The 21,209-nt window shown below is 48.7% G+C and overlaps 1 protein-coding gene across 12 annotated transcripts in view; it reads right to left on the reverse strand.

The window, feature by feature from the left end:
- Positions 1-21,209, reverse strand: part of Ulk4 (unc-51 like kinase 4) — a 307,398-nt gene that overhangs the window by 189,350 nt on the left and 96,839 nt on the right. For all 12 annotated transcript variants that reach the window (XM_076577412.1, XM_076577414.1, XM_076577409.1 and 9 more), the window contains 5 exons: positions 12,970-13,021; positions 12,799-12,893; positions 6,592-6,643; positions 6,277-6,421; positions 2,182-2,274 (listed from right to left, as the gene is read on the reverse strand). In XM_076577412.1, coding sequence (XP_076433527.1) covers positions 2,182-2,274; positions 6,277-6,421; positions 6,592-6,643; positions 12,799-12,893; positions 12,970-13,021 — 437 coding nt within the window. The remainder of the gene's footprint in view (positions 1-2,181; positions 2,275-6,276; positions 6,422-6,591; positions 6,644-12,798; positions 12,894-12,969; positions 13,022-21,209) is intronic.

Here is a 21,209-nt window from a genome sequence, read left to right on the forward strand (position 1 = left end):
TTAGTTTAGCAAAGACATCACCAAGAGTACAAATACACACTGGTGTGCAAAGAGCACCAAGGTGTTTTGATAAATAAAAAAATCAATTTTCAAGAAAACAGGGAAAGATAGTCTAAATTTTTAAAAATCGACCACCACAATGCAAAGTTACAACACTTCAGGACATACACACATCTCCCTGAGGATATGTGCGCGTGTGTAACTGATGCAGTCACAGCTGTCCAGGACGGTCTCGCACCAAAATGCCAGCTCCTGCACTGGGGAGGGGCATATTCAGACAGTGAGGGGGTGCGGTAGAAAGAGAACCTCGTGGCTTTGCTGTTAGAATTTAAGACAGAGATAATATATTCTAAAATTTCCTTGTACAGATCAAAACAAAATGATTCTAAAAATCAGTTCACTGACTCCTCTTCTTAAAATGCTTAGAGGGGGAAAAAACCAGTGAGTTAACTTCTAAGCCTAGATGTAATCATTTTCAAAATAGACAGTTCTGTGGCGGCTCATTGTGTTCCTTCTTCTCTAGGGCATGGAGATGAATAGAAGAAATGGAGTCCAGAACACCCGCCTTAGGAACAATTGTTACTAAAGAACCAGACACAGCAGCAGGTGTCTGTCTGGGAAGGCTGTGAGTCTGAGGTCAGCCTGCAGTACAGGAAGAGACTCCAGTTCACGAGAACGAAGGCTGCGCTGTGTGCAGGTGGGGACAGAGCCCTTGCCTGGCACACCTTGATCCCAGCACAGATGAGAAAGCAGTAAGTGAGGTGGCCGAAGCTCGATGACCAGAAAGAACGGCAGTGTGTTCTTGTCCTGTCTCCTCTGCGGCTGATAAACACCATGACCAAAGCACCTGGAAGGGTTAAGTTCACCTCACAGGTCACTGTCCATCAAGGAGAGAGGCCAGGGCAGGAACTCAGGCAGGAGTTTGAAGCTGACACCACAGTGGAACGCTGCACACTGGCTTCCCTCTGCTGCCCAGGCCACCTGCTGGGGACGGCACTGCTCACAGTGGGCTGAGACCTCCTACCTCAATCAGCAATCAAGAAATGCCCCACCGATATACCCCCAGGCTAATATGATGGAGGCAAGTGCTCAGTTGAGGGTCCCCCTTCCCATGTTGACAGATGAAGCTGACTTTGAAAGTTCACGATGTGAATGTCTAAGAACACCAGTCTTGAATCTCCACTCCATTCCACGGCTGTTGGGAGAAACTTTAGAATTCAACTGCTTTAGGAAGAGAGGATGGAGCGCTCAGTCTGAAGGGTCTAAAAACTGGGGATGCAGCTTCAAAACGGACAAAGGAAGGGGTGCAGGCTTGGTGCACTCCGAGTTGTCATGACTGGGTACAGTGAGTAACTCACTGAGCCCTGCAGTCTGCAGGGCTCTCAACAGCTGCAGAGTTCTCCCCTGCCCCAAGTCACACCAGTTCAAGCAGGCGGTAGCAAAGCCACCAACAATCCAACCAAGACTGAATGGCCCCTTCACTACAGAGCATGGCACCCTGACATTTTAAAATCATATAATCTGGACACAGTGGTGCATGTCTGCAGGCAAGATTGGTGCCAGCTTAACACCAGTCTTGGGGACAGGGAGTCAGAGGCCAGCCTCCACTACAGAGTGAGACCTTGTCTCAAAAAAGAAAAAACAAAGACCACCGTGCACACACACAAAAAATGTTGCTGTGTATTGAGTTTTTTTTACCTTTAAAGAGTTTATCATTTGGGTTGTGTGTGTGTGTAAAGATGTGCATGTGTTCACTTGTGTATGCCAGTGTGCTCATACCACATACGCCACACATGTACCACCCCACAAGTGTCATTCAGAAGACAACCTCCGCTTGTCCTGGCCTCTGCTGCCTTGCTTTCAAGCAGGGTCTTTGCTGTTTTTTCCATGTCTACACTGAGCTTGCTGGCCTGCTGGCTTCCAGGGGTTCTCTTGGCCCTGGGAGTGCCGGGACTACACCCATACTATGAATCTGAGTTCTACGTGACTTCCAGGATTCTAACTCAGGTCCTCCAAGCCATCTCCCTGTGTCCAAGCTTCATCATTTTGAGGCAGCATCCATTCCATGGGTACAAACTCAAGTGAGGGATTAAAACATGTGAATTTGGGCCACAACCGCACCAATGATGACAGCACAGAGCAGGGACCCCCTTGGCAACTGCAATGCTGGCCTCCTAGTACCTGGTGAAAGCCGGGTTGTGTTCCGTCATGGCGACCAGCAGCTTCAGAGCATAGGCCGGAACTGGGTCAGGCTCCAGGAGGATGTGCTCATACCTGAGGAATAAAACCACCAGAAATGACTCAGTTTCCCTCCCGGTTGTAGCATGCCAACATCTGAGGAAAGCACACATAATTGTGAGACAAGGCTTACACAAGTTAGACCAGGGAGGCTGTGTGACGGTGACACCCACTCCGTGAGACAAGGGAAAGTCAACACTGAGCTGTGCGGGCGGCAAGGGCCCAGTGAGCAGGAGGCGCCCCCCACATTTGGGTTCCCTGGTGGTCCCGAGGCCCAGTGTCGAACCCATGGCTGTACCCAGAGTTATATCCACGGATGATGAGTTCTGTCCACAGCGTGATGGCAGTGAAGACTCTCGGCTCAACCGCAAGGGGAAGACAAAGGTGATCGACGAATCCCACACTTAGGTTCCCTCAGTCCAGCAGCCGCAAGAGCTCGTGCTCTCCCTGACACTGCCCTTCTCTGCCCGACTCACTGCACCGCTCTCCTCCTGCACTTGTTGGGCATGGGCTCCCCTATGTGGTATTTTATTTGTACTGAAATGTGATTTTATTTGTATGTTAATAAATAAAGTTGCCTGGGGGTCAGAGCTAATAGTAAGCCACAGCAGAGCTGGGTGTTCGTGGTGCACGCCTTTAATCCCAGCACTTGTGAGGCAGAGCTAGGCAGATCTCTGTGTGGTCAAGGATACAGCCAGCATGGAGACACACGCCTTTAATCTCAATACCAACCATAGAAGACCTGGAGGTCTGTACAGACAGGCAGTGACAAGGAGGTCATGTGGTTGTGTTTACAACCAATGAGAAGGCAGAACAGAAAGTCTTTATACAGACAAACACACAGGAAGTAGCTCTCTTGCTGAAGAGGATAGCTGCAGCAGTGAAGGGTAAGGCCCTTAGCTCTGATCTCTTGGACTTTCATCTTTGCATCGGCTCTGTATTTCTTATTTAATAAGACGGTTACTTCTATACTCCCCTGTGGAGCTACACACTGGCCCAGAATCCTTGTGCCTGAGGGAAACAAAGAAACTTCTTTCCAGAGTCTTCTGAGCCACAGGAATAGGAATTAGAAAGTGCAAGTCACGGCCATTGCTGGACAGCAGGCCTGCAACAGCTAAGCGAACCTACAGTGTGTTGCCAGGGATGGAATCCATCTCAAGGCCAAATTCTCAAAGGAAATGTCTTCTAACCTGCGAGGAGGAGTATGTTCCTCCCCTGGGCTCTAAAGAATGGCGCCCTGATGATTTATGAAGTCATTATGGCCCTGAAGATTTTACAGGTCACAACAGAATTATTTTTTAAAAATGAAAAAGGAAGAAAGGCTGTGCTTATGTTCCCCAGGAGAGGGACGCCGTGCCATTCTGTTATAATGGCATTGCGAACACAGTTTATCAGTATGACCCCTCCAATGCTCAACACTGCTTACAAATAAATACATAAATAAACTACAAAGCTCAAACTGTAGCAGGTGACCAAAGTCAGGCCAAGCATCAGACCTTCCCCTAGGCCTGCGCAGTCCCTTGAACGCCTCTCCAGACTGCGGCGTCAAGGACAGAGATGCTTTAACTGTCCTGTTCCACGCCTTCCCACGACATCAGGTGGCGCCCTCGGCAGTCTCGTAAACAGCTGAGGTTGCAGCAGGCAGGACACGCACTCCTCACACGGAGGAGACAGCCAGGGCCCTGCCTCCATCACAGCCTTTGCTTCTGCTGAAGGCTCAGGGAACGGGCATGCCCTGCCCCTTTCCTTGGTGCCTTCTTTGAGACAATAAAACCCTGCAGGACCCCCCACCCCTGAGGGGCTGCTTATCCATGAGAATGACAAGGCAGTACCAGAACCATCTCAAGGAAGACACAAGTCTGGCCTCTCTGGGCACCCACACTCACATATGCACATATCCACACACAATCAGGAAAAAAAATCCAAACTTTTAAAATTCCTAGAAAAATCTCCAGCCATTCTCAGAAACGACATGAACACTGCCCCTACTTTATTAGCCTGTTCCAAGCCCTGGGCTTCTACCCTCCATCTACAACCTCCTCCCTGGATTTCTACCCTGCATCTACAAACTCCTCCCTGGATTTCTGCCCTGTATCTACAACCTCCACCCTGGATTTCTACCCTGCATCTACAACCTCCTCCCTGGATTTCTACCCTGCATCTACAACCTCCTCCCTGGATTTCTGCCCTGCATCTACAACCTCCGCCCTGGATTTCTACCCTGTATCTACAATTCACCCTCAAACAGGCTTGAGGAGCTTCACCACAGAAGCCAGAGGAAGCCTCTGCACTAAGGGAGAGCACCCGGCCATCATCCCACGCCAGCAGGTCTGTGGTGACCCGTGTGGAGCTGAAAAGCCAGGAGGAACAGCGCTGCATGGCTGGAAGCAGGGTTCCCAGAGTCCTCAGAGGAGGCCATCTGCAAACGAGACCTCAGCAGTGTTCGAAGCTGAGCAGCAGGTTCAGCAAGAAGGCTCACTGGGTTCAAGTGCTTGCCGCCAAGCCCCATGGATCGCTCAAGATCCAGCCCTGGAACGCACATGGTGGAAGGAGAGAATCGGCTTCTGAAAGTTGTCCTCTGACGTCTGTACACACAGGTGCTCGCCCCCACACACACAAGTTCTCACCCACACAAACACACATGTACACACACAGGTGCTCATCTACACACACAGGCGCTCACTCACACAAACACACATATATACACACACAGGCACTCACTCACACACACAGGAACTCACCCACATAGAGGTGCTCACCCTCCCCAAAACCCCCCACACACACACAGGCACCCACCCACCCACACACACACATACACACATACAGGCGCTCACCTCCTCCCCACACACAGGTACTCACCCCACACACACATACACACACACTCACCCACACACCCAGGCACTCACTCACACACCCAGGCACTCACCCCCACACAGGTGCTCACCCCCCCCCACACACACACACAAATACAAATGAGCAACTTCTTCAGTTAGATGTTCTGAAATTGTAACACAAAAAGCTGCAGGACGTGAGCGATGACAAAGAGCTGGCCTGTCACTGCCCTGCAGCTGGAGGAGATCAGCCCTTTCCCATCATGCATTTTGCTCAGCCAGTCAGGCAGGGACCTAAGCCACTTGAAATGTTAGATTTTGATTTTATGTTTTCAAGTGGATCTAACTCTCTGTAAGGCATTTCAAACTCTCACCACGGGTAAAGTCACATGATCCACCTGTCTCCTCTTCTGTGACAATTGTCTTCCATGCCACAGACAGGGAACAGACAGGGGGATGCCTCGGGCAAGGCTGCCTTTCTGGAATGCCTGCTCATCTGACTGAGACCAAGCCCAGGCCTGAGGGAAGCCATAACCAGGCATGCACAGTGATGAAATACACAGTCTTACATCTGACCCTGTAATGACCTCTCTTTAGCGCCGTGCGCAGGCGTGGTCTGCATGCCTATAACGTCATAGCAAGTTCCAGGAAAACCTGGGTGACAGAGAGAGAGACCCTCTCGACATAAACAGAAATTATTGTGTGATCAAACTGAGGACTCCCCTCCCCCACCGGGGGCTCCTGGGAATCTGCTGCGTGGCCTTTGCTGTGTGAGCCACGCAGGAACAAGAAGGAAGAACAGGCCCTGCCATGTCCACGTTCATACTCTTCACCTAGGCTACTGAGCCCTCCGGAAAGAGTCTGGGGAAAGGGAAGACTGGCCTCCATTACTCTCATTGCTGAGGTGTGCCAGAAGTCTCATGTCCATGTTCTTGAATCATAACCACCACTCCACCGGCCCCCAGCTAGGAACATCTTTCAGGTTGCCTCAGAGTACTGTACCCAGCAAACAACGCCCAACAGAGGCTCTGAAGTGGGGCCCAGACTCTTCTGGCTCCTCCTCAGTGGGACAGCCACGGCTTGTGTGGAGACCCCCAGCACAGGACCAGGAAAGCATGTGCAAAGACACAGGGACATAGAGCGCTGACCCCAGTGTCGGGCCAGCCGGACAAAGCGTCCCCTTGTGAGTGGGCGGCACAGTGCTTACTGGGGGAGCAGCTCGTCCCTGATGAGCACCAGAAGACTGTTGTTGGAGTCACAGCTGGCCTCTTCGTCCCCATCCTCCGGCTCCTGGCTCACCAGCAGGGTTGTAGTCTCCGAGAGCAACCGCAGGCTGAAGAGTCTCCACTCCACTGGAATGAAGAATGGCAGGAACGTGAGTAAGAACGGGGTACGTGCTCATCCTGACCGAACATACTCTTGCAAGGCTGGAGGGTGGTGAGGACCGGGTCACCCCAAGTTATCTCCAAAACCCAAAACCAAGAAATGTGCACCGGATTCTCAGTACCATAGTCTCACTCACCATTCTGACTTTGAACCAAGGAGACCAAGGGTGGCAGAATGTAATCGATGACCTGGAAGAAAGGACAGGAAGCTGTAGCTCAGAGCTTCCTGCAGAAAATGGCTACTGGGCACCAATCTGTCCACGGCAGAGTCACTATCAAAGGACGGAGAGGAAGGCCAAAGGTGACGTGGGATGGGAGAGGTCATCTGGGGCAGCAGTGTGGGGGTACAGTCCCTCACAGTGGGCCTGGACTGGAGGCTGCTGTTCACATGACCCACAGTCAGGAAGTAGAGCCCAGGATGCTGCCTGAGGAATGTGCTGCCCACGTGTGGGTCTAGATGAGCCGACCTCATCTAGATAACCCCTCATCTAGATAACCCCTCCTGGACACCCAGAGGCCCGTCTGCATTGATTCCAGATCCTGCCAGGTTGTCTGTTAAGCACCACACTCCCCTAAACGAAGTGAGGAGCACAGGCCCTGACAAGACTGTCTGCGGTCCTGGGAACTGAGGGTGGATCGCCATGTAAAATACATCCAAACAAAGCCCTGTGAAGAGGAAGGCCAAGAACTAGACAGCAGACAGGAAGAGTGAAATCTCCAAAGTGAAGAAGCCTGCACAGCCCAGACACACAGAATGACTCAGCCCCAGTGACGTCAGATACACGGCATTTAAAAGAGATAACACTTTATGCCCAGCTAGTCTAAACCTATAGATATGAGATAGATCATTGAGTCTATTCTGAAAAAAAAGATAAAGAAATAATAGGATAAATGGGTAGATCACTAAATCTACACTGAAAAGAAAAATGGAGAAGATATAAAAATGAGAAAAGTTAGATTACTGAATCTATTATGAAAAGAAAAAATACTTTTAAAAAGGAACTACTTGTTTTAAATAAGATAAGTAATGAAAATTTTTTGTCTGAGTTTATCAAATGTTACTGGACTAGACATTGTTAATATATATAATGGAGTTTTTGTCTGAATCTGTCAAATGTTAATGGACTAGACATTATTAATGTAATCTTGACTGTGTATATTGTATATACTTATTGGATATAATTTTTCTTGTATTAGTTATAATCTTTTTTTAAATTTTAGACAAAATAAGGGGAAATGTGGTGGTATTGTGTTCCCCCAAAATATTGTGTACCCTAATCAACTTATCTGGGGTCAGAGACAGAACAGCAACTAGATACAGAGGCCAGAAAATGGTGGCACTCTCACCTTTCATCCTAGCATTCCAGAGGCAGAGATCCCTCTGGGTCTCTGTGAGATCAAGGCCACACTGGAAACAGCCAGTCATGGTGACTCACGCCTTTAATCCCAGGAAGTGAGGGCAAAAACAGAAAGATATATAAGGTGTGAGGACCAGGAACTAGAAGCTTTTAGCTGGTTAAGGTTTCAGGCTTTTGTGCAGCAGTTCAGCTGAGATTCATTCTGGATGAGGACTCAGAGGCTTCCAGTCTGAGGGAACAGGATCAGCTGAGGAACTGGCGAGGTGAGGTGGCTGTGGCCTTTCTGTCTCTCTGATTTTCCAGCATTCAGCCCAATACCTGGCTCAGGTTTGATTTTATTAATAAGACCTTTTAAGATTCCTGCTACATAAACCCAAACAAAACAGCAGGGCCTGCTGGTCTGTGCAAAGATGGGACACAGGTACTACAACCAATGAATGAGAACGTCACATGGAAAGTTGGAAGCCAGTCTCACACCACCACCCACACCCTGAAGACCCAACAATCCCACTCCTCTGTGACCTGACTACATGAGTGAAAACAGAACGGGAAATCTCACAGTCGTTCTTAGTGGGGAAACCAATTCACAGAACAACGCAGATGGCACAGCAGTCCGCATTATGAAGGACGGCAGCCTGTGACCCCGCACTCATGGTCAGAGCCTGTCAGAAGCTAATCTACTATCATTGTTTGAATGAACGTGGCTGTTCTTCACTATCTCAAGGCAAATGCAGCAGGTCCCACAGTACAATCTCCATCCTCAGAAGTGAGAAACAGCCTGTGCAGAAGTAACCTGCCGAGGAGGAGAATCTAAACATGTAAACGAGAGTCTGCTCCCTTTTACGCTACTGCATTGATTTCTTTATCAGACGGCTGCTCAATAAGTGCATGCGTGAAGAGGCACCTCCGCAGTTATGAGCACACATGCTCAGAGAACCAGAGCTCGGTGCCCAGCACCATGCTGAATGACTCACAGCTACCTGTAATCCAGCTGTGGGGAATCTAACACCCTCTTCTGGCCTCTGTGGGCACTGCACTCATGTGTGCATAACCTCACAAAGATGCGCACACATACACACGTATGCCGTGGGATATCTTTCTGTACACTGAATATATGTTGTTCCCATTTGGTTAATAAATAAGCTGCTTTGGCCTATGGCAAGGCAGCTTAGAGGCAGGCAGGAAATCCAAGGAGAGAGACAGGAAAGAGAAAGGCGGAGTCTCGAGAGACACCAGCTGCCTCTGAAGGAACAAGATGTCAGCAGACCAGTAAAGACACGGAACATGTGGCAAAACATAGATTAACAAAAATGGGTTAATTTAAGATGTAAGAGCTAGTTAGCAAGAGGCCTGCCATAGACCATACAGTTTGTAAATAACATTAAGCCTCTGAGTGATTATTTTATAAGCAGGTGCAGGACCACAGGGCTGGGCAGGACTGAAGAAAACTTTCGACTATACACATAAATAAAATAAGGAAATAAAAAAAAATTACGTGAGCATGGGTGCCCACGTAGCAATTCACACTAAAGGACAAAAAAGTAAAAAGCAATCTGATCAATTTTGTTAATATCTTATTTCATAATTTGTGGTTTTCAAAACAGGTCACTGTATTTCAGATCCAAATAAGAAAAAGGAGACCATCTCTCTTTTGGCAAAATGTGCACCTTAATACATATTGACCCTTGCAAAAAGGAAAACATGAAAATATAATTTGAAATATAGAGTAATTATAGTCTTCAAGGCACAGGGCCAAGAAATGTTTTTGGTTCCTGGAGCTGTTAGGAGTAATGCACATATGGAGAATGTCCAACAAGCAGTCCTGCAGGTATTTCTCAAGGACCACTGGCTGAGGGGTGTGTGCAACCGACACATCCTAACATGAACACATTGACTCCTGTGCTGACACCATTAGCTACATTACGTTTACACGAACACAAAGTAAAGTATGTAGAGGAGCCGACAATCTCATCACCACTACTATCAAAACACAGTAGTTACTTGTACCAAACTGTGATCATTTATAGTATGTGCACACACAAACAGGGGCAACGAAGGGTCAGTGAGCCAGGGTTCCGGGGAAGGACAGGTATGTGCGACTCCATGGCTTGGCTCTGGTCCTCAGAAATAAACAGCCACTAGGTATCAGACTTAGGTTCTTAGAGCCTGCGATGCCCTGGCCACTTGATGTTTCTTCTGTTACTGTTTTCCGATCTCAAAGATCTGCAGTCACAGATCTTGCAGATGGGGAGGACCAAGTGCTCTCATTTTAAAATGTCCAAGATGGAATTAAAGGTCATCTAGAGATACCAGACATTTAGAAGACACCAGACAAGATGGAAATCTAAATGCAGAAGGCAGGCTCGCCTCTCCAGCCTGTCCCCATGACCCCAAGCTTCTGCTTTCACCCCACCCCCACCCCCAGGGGCTGGAGGAGTGTGGAGAGAATCACAGCAGTACAAGGGTGCCAAGGCCAGAGCAGGTCGCTGGACACAAAAGAGCTCAGTGTGCATGGCAGCACCGCCCAGCACCCGGCAAACGTGTCCTTTCAAAACGTGTCATCAACTGATGCTTCAGTAGGGATGGTTTTCCATAAAACGGCGTGCATTTTAGCTTGTATGTTTAAAGCAACACTCTGAAAACGAAGTCTACAGGCTTCGCAGCTGACCCAAGGTTCTCACAGCATGAGGTTAATTACATTCCCTTAAATGCAGGCAGAATTCTCTCTGAAATTACACAGGAAAAGTATCAATGTCCAGTGCCAGGAAAACCACTCTGTGGGGTTGGCCCAACTCCAGCCCTGTCCCACACAGGGACAGGAGGGTGGGGCACCAAACAGTACTTCTAATCCAGCCACATATTTTGGGAAAGGACTGATTTCACCAGCATGGAGATCTAACAAAAGATCATTGAGATAAAGATGTCTCCAAATGATGCCTGCTCAACTCTAAGCCAGGCCAAGCAGAGTCACACTCACCTTCTGCCTCTAGCAGACACTTCCTATTTTTTCTTAGTAGAGTGCACACTGATACTGTTTGGGCTAGCTCACACCCACTTTACTGATACTGTTTTGGGCTAGTTCACACCCACTTTACTGATACTGTTTTGGGCTAGCTCATACCCACTTTACTGATACTATTTTGGGCTAGCTCACACCCACTTTACTGATACTGTTTGGGGCTAGCTCACACTCACTTTTTCTTCTTTTGTACAGTCCAGGACACAAACCCAGAGAATGGTGCCATCCACGGTGGGTTGCTCCCCCCCACAACAGTTACCACAATCAAGACAATTCCTACAGACATGCCCACGGGGCAACCTGATCTAGACAGTTCCCGTGGAGACTCCTTCCCTTCCGAGGTGTCAAGTTGGCAGTCAAGGTGGATCTGGAGTTGTCTTGTTCTAAGCGATGCCTCCTTGGTCAGGCCCCCACTCAGTATAACGTGACTCACAAGATGCCTGTCCTGGCTGGAGCTGACTCCAGTGATCCTACTGAAACTGAATGGCTTGGCCACCCCACAGAAGCACCTGGGCTGGCTCCAGGCTCAGTAACAGTTAACTGCAGCCATCTGCTTCCGTATGAGCAGGTATCGATCAGGAGCCTTGAACACAGCATGTGCTGAAATCTAAAACAATCAGAGGCTCCCTGGGGTATAGGGTTTTTTTCTTCATGCATTCCAGTCATGCCCAAAAAGAGATAATTAGAAGATTTCCCATGAGCTGCGGCATTAGAGAGCATTTTTTATAAAGTGGTAAGTTGTGACTATGCCTTTTCTATTATAATTGAGGCTGTAGTGGCAATAATTAGCACACTTGTGTTTCGTGATTAGAAAACACACTAATTAAATTTCTATTTAAATGCAATACAGATATTTATAAACACTGGATCTGAACAAATCAGCCATGAGGTTATTGTTCATTAAGCAACAGGATCCATAAGTGACATCTCAATCAAAGACCTGGGACTCACTGGGAAAGCTCTGTGACCGGTCTTTCCTGTTATGTTAGGTGTGAGCGGAATGTGGACCAACTCTCATTGAAAACTGTGATGAGATACAAAAAACCCAAATCCTAACATTATTAAAGCCTTTGAGACCTATTTCTGGGTGGAAGTCTGCAGCAGAGAGCGATGGACCATGACAGGAAGCGTTCACCCATAAACCACCACAGGATTCCTGGGATCACAGGCTCCTCCAGCACAGCATTTAGTGAGCCACCTGGCACATGGGTCTGTGCCGAGGGGGGGATCTGACTCTCAGGGTAGGGAACACCAGCTCTTCCACTAAGCCTTGGCCACACATCGCTCCCAGAACACAGAAGCATGTCCTCAGAGAAGGCTGTGGTTTGACAGGGTCTCAACTGGAGGAGGGCAGGCTTCTGGCAGAGGCCAGCATGAGGCATCTGAGGAGGGAGGCATGCACACAGAAGGCTCTGAGAGGAAGGACAAGCAGGGTGCCAACAAGGCAGTCTTGCAGACACTGGACAACTGTGCCAGGAGCACAATGTGACCAACACCAGAGATGTCAGTATTAGCAACTCCATGAAACAAACGCATCACCGAGTGGAGCCTGTCTACGGCGATCAGGAAACTGCAGAGGCAAAGTAGGTGTGGAGAGAAAAAAACAAGCAAAATGTCTACAAGATGTCTTCCTACTACAGAAGAAAACAACCCAAATCAGCGGCTACTTGGGCAGGAGCCTGAGCACAGAAGGGCCAGGAGAAGCCCGGAATCCCAGCTACAGAAGCAGGGGACATCCTCAGTGTCTGCAAAGCCTCTCCCACAGGTGTTTGCTTCTGAGAAGGGGGAGGGAAGTCAAGGGAATAGTCAGAAAACTTACCCCTCCCCAGCCAACAAAGCTGGAACCAGCTTCCCAGGCTCTCCCTGCTTTTTTGAACGGTTTCCTCCCTGGGATGGACACCGTCAGCCTGGCACACATGTACACAGGATTATCAAGTAAATGACGGAGGGTTTTCCCAGACACTGACCGTTGAGCGGTAGTCGGCCAGCAGAACGGGGTACTGTATCACTGCTTCGAATGCCGACAAGGTGATCTTGATGAATTCCTCCGAAGCCACCATCCCTAGGAGCACAGAGGTCGTTACTGCAGGCGTCCACCCGTGCCCCTCATGACTCAGATGCATCAAACGGGTGCTCACCTATGGCTCCATCTAAGTTCGTTTCTCCCAAGTCAACTGACTTAATGTGACTCTGAAAAAGGAGAAGTGTTCAATGAATGGGAGTGTGAAAACAACCCCGAGACAAAACGTGAGTCGTTAACATTCTGCCTGAAACCACCCCTGAGTCTTAAACCCATGGGAAAATAAATACATACATATATTACAAACACTGCAATCAGTTTAAAATGTGCTTATGTAAATACTAGACAGAGTATATGCATACAATATACTATTCATATATATGGAAAGGTGGCTCAAAGGTTAAGAGTTCAATTCCCAGCACCCAAGGCTGGCTCACAACTCTAACTCCAGCTCCAGGAGACCTGACACCTGCATCTGGACTCCTCGGGTACTTGCACTCACATGTGTACACACGCCACACACATAGATACATACATACACTTAATTTAAAGAAATATTTTAATTTTTAAGGTTTATGTGCATGAGTGCTTTGCTCATAAATATGTGGACCATGTGCACGCAGTGCCCAAGGACTCAGGGCACTGGATCCCCTAGAACTAGAGTTAAAGACAGTTGGAAGCCACCACAGGGTGCTAGAAACTAAACCCAGATTTTCTGCAAGAGCAACAAGTGCCCTTAACTGCTGAGCAATCTCTCTCCAGCCCCCTAAAAGTAATTCATCAAAATTTTACTATACATATATTAAAACCATGATTTTTGAATATACAAAGGAGATTTAATGCTGTAATAATTCAGTGGCCATAAAAAACTTACAAAAGTGGGAATGGCCACCGGCGACAGTGGCTTATACAGTCACCCCACCACTTAGGAGGCTGGAGCAGAAGGGTAGCCTTGAGCTTTAGGCTACCCAGTGACGACACATAGTGAATTCAAGGCCAGCCGCACCTACGGCGTGAAGATCTTGTCTCTCTCTATATATATCTATAGATAGATAGATAGATAGATAGATAGATAGATAGATAGATAGATAGATAGATAGATATGAGAACAATCCGGCTGACACATAACCATTCCCAGTGGCATGCCACTGTCCCCTTCACTTCCTGAGGGTGTCATGAATGGCTGACACCTCACATGGTGACAGTGAAGTTCCTGGTGTACAGGGTGTCAAGGCCCCAAGGGTTTCAACACTACCCAGTGCCCCACTTAGAATCACCACTGTGTTGAGTTACCAAACCCTATCCACTCTCGCATGCACCACAGCACCGTGCGAGAGGAAAGACGCAGCAGTTGGGCCATGAGTGCCCTGATGGTTCCCCTTCTCAGTCCCTGGCTGGAAGATCTGAACAGGACAGCTGCTCCCTGACTGTGAGCTCAGGGAGATGGTCTCTGTCACCCTGTAAACACCCGTGTCCTTTGTACACAGTCACACACTGTTCATGCCTTTAGCTCACAAACACCATCAAATATAATGCTTTGTGTACACCCAGCAAGAGTGCTGGGGCTATAGCTTGGTGGCAGAGCATTGTCGAGCATCCAAAAGTATGGAAAACAGCCAATAAAATATAAGATGACCATGCAACTGAAAAGTGACTAGCTATTAGCTATTAACCCAGAGAAGAAATTGGTCTACTGTGGTATGATTTAACCAAATGTGGTAGCTCAAGCCTGTGCTCCCTGCAATCAAGAGGTTGAGGCAGGAGGATCAATATAAGTCCAAGGCCTGCCTGGACTGTTTAGTGAATTCAAGGCTAACCTGGGCTACATAGCAAGACTCTGTCCCCAAATAAGCAAAGAAAAAAAATCGATAAACAAAAAAGGTAATATATACATGTGCACTGCACAGTAGACTGTGTGTACTGTGCCGTGGAGAACAAGGGACCTCCCCATCTACTAGTGGAGTTGACAGACCAAGAACATTCAGCTCCTCACGTGAACTCCCCATCCCAGCAAGAGAGCCACTGCCCTGGAACTACCATTTCCTGGATATTTTAAAATTTCCCACACATGCATCTCTGAACATTGTAATGAAGTCTTTAAACAATCTTTTAAATTTTACTTTTATGTGGAAGGTGTTTTGCCTGCATGTATTTCTGTGTACCACATGTGCACCTGAGACCCACAGAGGCGAGAAGATGGCACCGGATCCAGAGGCTGGAGTTACAGGTGGCTGTGAGCTGCATGTGGGTGCTGGGACCTTGAACCACAGGACCTCTAAAAAAGCAGCCAGTGCTCCAAATCACTGAGCCATCTCTTCAGCACCTACGATGTATCTTTTACTAAAATGATATCAAACTATACATTCCATACACATGAGACAAGAGTTAGTCATAAAAATGCCTAGGGAAAAGTCCCTGTCACAGGTGGCTGGGCTCCCCAGCTGAGCGGCTCCTTCTCTTGCTCTTTATTTTGCCTCAGTGGGAAGAAACAGAAATGAAAACATGAAGGGGTTTGTCATAAACAAAGCCCAAGAATTCAGGAAATCAAAGTTCTTCAAAAAGCAAAAATTCAAAACCTCAGTTCTCTTCAGATCAGCAAGCAAAGACGTTTAAAGTTCACTGTAATAGAGCGCAACCGAAGCTTCTTATAACAACTTGGATGGAAGAGTTTCACAAATTTCCAAAAATGAGACACAATTTTAAATGAATATTAATTTGATGCCAAACTAAACATTCAGAAAGAAATGTCTTTTTTTCAAGGGGACAGGCGGAGGCGGGCTGGCTCAGCAGGTCAAGGAGCTTGCACCAAGGCAGACATCCTGAGTTCACTCCCAGGGACAGAAGTAGAGCATGGACTCCGCAAGCTACCTGCACAGGCACTGTGGTGTATGCATGCAAATCCCCAATAAACAAAAGTTATTTCACAAGAAAGACAATGGGCAAACACATGCAGTGTGACCTCACCTTGGGATGTGGTCCACTAGAGTGACAAACCAAAATAATTTCTTTCCATCAGAATATTTTTTAACATCTTTGACTTTAAAAAAGTCAACTTAGGTTGGGCAGTGGTGGCACACGCCTTTAATCCCAGCACTCGGGAGGCAGAGGCAGGCGGATCTCTGAGTTTGAGGCCAGCCTGGTCTGCAGAGTGAGATCCAGGAAAGGCGCCAAAGCTACACAGAGAAACCCTGTCTCAAAAAACAAACAAACAAAAGCAAAACAAAAACAAAAACAAAAAATCAACTTAGCTGTCTGTGGGGACCACGGCAAGCACAGGGCTGTGTGTACACTCCCTGTGGTGACCACATCAAGCAGATGGTTGTGTGTGTGCTCTGTGGTAACCACGGTGAACACAAGCTGTGCACATCCCTGTGATGACCACATCGAGCAGAGGGTTGTGTTTTGTGCACATCTCTGTGGTGACCACACGGAGCAGACGGTTGTGTGTGCGCTCTCTGTGGTGACCACAGTGAGCACGGGCTGTGCACATCAATCCTTTCTGTGCAATTATTCTGAAGACTCGACAGGAAGGCTGACTACCTGACAGCAGCTTCCACAACAGACACCCAGAACAGACGGGACCCCGGGTCATGAGGAGACAGACTGCAGCCACCACCCACTGTCTCATACATCCTTGGGATTTAAAGTTAATTTTTCCTTCTTCTTTTTCTTTTGTTCATGTCAGTAGCATTATTCAGATGGTAAAATAACCCTTCAACTTTGAGTCAAAATAAATTCTTCCTTAAGTTGTGTGGTCAGTGGCACAGCACCAGGAAAGCAAGAAGCAGTGTCACAGGAAGCTGCAGGTGACCCCAGGACACAGAGCATCTGCAGATGGCCACCGAGAGCGTGGGCAGCAGAGCAGTCTCCACACAGAACCCAGGGCCAGGCCATCGGCTGCAAGACTGAGGGCAGAAAAGAGCCCTGTCGGGGCTGCAGAGACGGTGCAGTGGGTAAAGGACTTGCTCCGGCCAAGAGCAGACCTGCCCAGGCCTGTTCAGACCTCCTTCCAGGAAGCGAACAAACCACCCACCCACTCCACCCCACCCCCACCCCCACCAGCAAGCTGGGGACGGGAGTCTGCAGTCAGTGCAGATGGAAAAACTCCTCATAAGAACATCATTAGAGCATTTGGCAGTTTGTTTTAAAGCATGGCAGGCACCATCTCCACAACACAAACCAAGCGCCATCAACAAATCAGCATTCACTTATCAGAAAGCTGTGCACAGAGGCGGGACTGTCCTGCCTGTCAATCACTGCACTTCTACAGTCCAGAGAGGGCAGGACTTGAGCACCCAGCATGCACAGACAAGTCCCTGTCCTGGGCTCATCAACCAAGAACCTTGGGAAAGGACACAGGAAACACAGTGCACAGTAGGTCAACATCCATCAGGACCCACCACTGGTTTCCCTGCCATCACTTCCTGTTTTCTGACCCAGTTCAATGGGGGCCTCAAAACATGAGAATCCATAGGAGTGTCCCCACAGCCTCCCCAGCTCTGGCTGCAAGCCTTGAAGAGGCAGCTGGTGTGGGGACAGGCTGCCTCCCCAGCAGGGTGGAAGGCAGCAATCAGCAGCTGGGTAGAGCCTGTGAAAGCCCAAGATGGTTTAAAAGCACCCACCACTGCGGCCAAATAGCAGTCGCCTTAAGACTCAAATTTCATTTATTTGGGGGAAATGCTTATATAGAGCTAATTTCTACACTCACGTCCCATATGTAATTATCTAGAATGTTCTACCGTAAAAGAGCACCAATGACAGACCAAAGCAACTGCTCCATCAATGTCCGACTTGGCCAGCCACTGGGTTTATTGGGTTTCCTTACAGAGCAGGGCTGAGGGTGACCGGCAGTGCACTACCAGCAGGGATGACATGTTCCCACAGCTGCACAGACGGAGTCTCCCCACCTCCCTTCAGCCATATTCTACCCTCTACACACTCCAGAGCAGCGGTTCTCACTCTCCCTCACGCTGCTGCGACCCTTTACAGGTCCTCACAGTGTGGTGACCCCAACCACAAAATTATTTTCGTTGCTACTTCATAATACTACTGTTATGAATTGTAATGTAAATATCTGATAAGTGAGCCCCGCGAAAGGGTTGTAACAACCCCCAGGTTGAGAACCACTGGTCTAGAGCCTCCTCAGACCACATGACCATGTGCAACTGAGGCAGAACTGGATACATCTGAGAGGGGTCTAATGCCCTCTCCGTCCTGTGAGGGAAATGCCAAGTTGTCACAGCTGCTCTGATGAGGATGGCGATGTCCCTTCCACACCACAGCAAACTGTGGCCTGGTGCCATTGTGAGATGCACAGGGCCATACCCTCCAGGTCCCCCTTAAGGACCCTTCCAGTGAATGAAGACACGGGCAGCTCAGGGCCTCTCTCCAGCCCACTTTACCCACAGGCAGGAAGTTCTGGCATAAGCTGTTTCTGGCTGGAACGGAGTACCTCAGATCCAGGCAGTTTTTAAAAACTAACTGATAAGCCTGCTGTGATGGAGACTACTCAGACATACTTGGAAAATACTGAAAAGAATATTGATCTCGAGATGTGCTGTGGGATGGTCTGTATGTCAAATTGTTCTGATTCAATAAATAAAACACTGATTGGCCAGTGGCCAGGCAGGAAGTATAGGCGGGACTAACAGAAAGGGGAATTGAGAGAATTCTGGGAAGTGAAAGGTGGAGGAGGAAGAGACTGCCAGGCACCGCCATGACAAGCAGCATGTGGAGATGCCAGTAAGCCATGAGCCACGTGGCAAGGTATAGATTTATAGAAATGGATTAATTTAAGATGTAAGAACTAGACAGCTAGAAGCCTGAGCCATTAGGCCAAACAGTTTAACTAATATAAGCGTCTGTGTGTTTATTGTAAGTGGGCTGCAGGACTGCCAGGGCTTGGTGGGACCGGGAGAGAAAACTCTCCAGCTACAGAGATGGACCTCGTAAAGCTTTCCTCCGCAAGGCTGGGTTAGAAAGACGGCTCAGCAGGGCGAGGGCTTGCCCAGCAAACACAAGGACCTGAGTCCGATGCCCAGACCCACGCCAAAGCCGGGCAGCGCAGCAGCAGAGCACACCTGAAACCCACAGCAGCGGTGCCCTCGTTGGCTGTGATAAACACCACAACCAGAAACAAGATTGGGAGGAAAAGGTCTGTTTTAGCTTGCAGGGCACAGTCCATCACTGAGAGAACTCAGGGCAGGAGCCTGAGGCAGACCGTGGAGGAGCATCCCTTACTGGCTTGCTCACTTATGCAACAGGCCCGCTTGCCCAGGGATGGCACCGCCCACAGGGGACTGAGCCCACTACATCACTAGCAATTAAGAAAATGGCTCATGGGCAAGCCCACCGGCCAATCTGTTCTGGGCAATTTGTCAGTTGAGATTCCCCCTCCCCAAGCTGGGTCACGTCAAGTGGCACCTGGAGCTGACTATGTAAGATGGGAAGGCAGAGGCAGGACAATCTAGAGGCTCCCTGACAACCAGCAAATTCTGGGTTCCACAACAACCCTGTCTCAAAGAATAAAGAACGGAAGAGATGGAGAAAGACACCCACGGTCAACTTCCAGCCTCCACATATGTGGAGAACAGGCAGGCATGTGTGCACTCACACACACTGCTCTGTGTATGACCATGTGTGACATTCTTCTGAATGAGCTCTGCAGACTCCAGGGATGTTTAGGAAACCTTTGCTAACCAAAATGAAAACAAATGTTTTCAAAGCTTTTGTATGCCAGCCTACACTTCTCATTTCCAGGGGCTGGAAGATGTGAGGTGGGCTGGTTTTCTCAGCTGACATCAGAAGGATACAGGAACTGGAATAACAATTTGATAATTCTGGAAGATTAACCCATAAGAGCATCATCTGATGACAGCTCTCATGTCACAACAGATCATGACAAATGGACACAAACTGCACAGGTAACTGAACCAGGCTGTGGATTAGACAGTGACCTACTGCTCTCCAGTGTCACATCAATGCCATCAACACTGAGTTCAAGAAGGTACAAACAGGTACAGTGAGAAAAGTCACGGAGGTACCCTAGGACCAGCCATGATGCAGACTAGGAAAGTGACTTCACTGGGAAAATAGCCCAGACAGCATCTCATGCCTGTGTGTGTGTGTGTGTGTGTGTGTGTGTGTGTGTGTGTGTGTGTGTGTGTGTGTGTGTGTGTGTGTGTGTACGCGCGCGCGCCCACACCTGCATGCACACACGTGTGCACTTAGATAACTTTCAGGAGTCAGGCCTCTCCTTCCCTTGTATGGATCTGGGGCTCCAACTCAGGTCGTTGAGCTTGTCTACAAGCACCTTTAACCACGGAGCCATCTCGCCAGCCTTAAAATATAATGTTTGCCATTTTATTTGTTTAAACTCCCTCCTGAGAACCAAAGACAAAGAAATGTGAAGGGTTTTTTCACATGATAACGAACCAGGCAAGTTGTTTTCAGTTCTCCACAAACACCTGCTTGGAGGCAACCCTACAGAAGACCAGGAAAGAGAAGAGAGGAGCCCTCCCCAGTGGGGCCTCCATCCCTGTCTCTGAGCCCATGTGGCCCTCCCTCTCTGAAACACACGCTGAAGGTCCGTGGAGGCTCCCCAACGAGGACACTTGCAAGGCTGTGAAAACATAAAGTGTGCTCACTGCAGGCAGAGAGAAGAGGTGGGGGAGGGAGGGAGTAGGAAGGAGCTGGGGGAGAGCACACACAAACACAGGCCACGTCTATACTCAACACTCCACGGCAGGCCACAGGGGCCAAGCCTGTTCTAGACCCTGACTTGTCTATCGTGTCCTTACAGAATATGGTCTTGCTAAGAGACAGAGTGCAAATTACAGACAGTGAGATGACCAGTGCAGGGATTACAAATACAGAAAAATGCACAGCCAGTGCACTGCAGGAATTTTCTAGACTTCGGGATTCATAGCATGAGAATCAAGTCAAAACTGAACACCAAAGAGTCCCTCATGACTGCCCAGACCTGCTGCTCTGACCTCAGACATCTCCATTCACTGTGTGTTTAGAAACATCACCTTTCTCCTAGAATGAACTTTCTAGAAAACCACCCTCTTGTTCCTGAGCAGCAGCACTTTGTTCCTGCAGAACAACACAGACACTGAGACGCCACTGCACTGTCTCCTGGCTCCAGGACAACCTTCCAACCTGGGCTTCGTGAAGCTGCCAAGGTCAGGCTTCGTGAAGCTGCCAAGGTCAGGCTCCCAGTGATGAGTGACGTCACTAAGCTGCCCTCCCCACACCCACCACACACCCTGTGACTTCCTGGGCCACAGAATCCTCAGGAAGACGTGTGCAGAACCAGAGTGAAAGGTAGCACAATCACTTGGTTTCCCCATCTTC

Source organism: Peromyscus maniculatus, chromosome 7 (assembly GCF_049852395.1).
Source record: "Peromyscus maniculatus bairdii isolate BWxNUB_F1_BW_parent chromosome 7, HU_Pman_BW_mat_3.1, whole genome shotgun sequence".
NCBI lineage: Eukaryota > Metazoa > Chordata > Mammalia > Rodentia > Cricetidae > Peromyscus > Peromyscus maniculatus.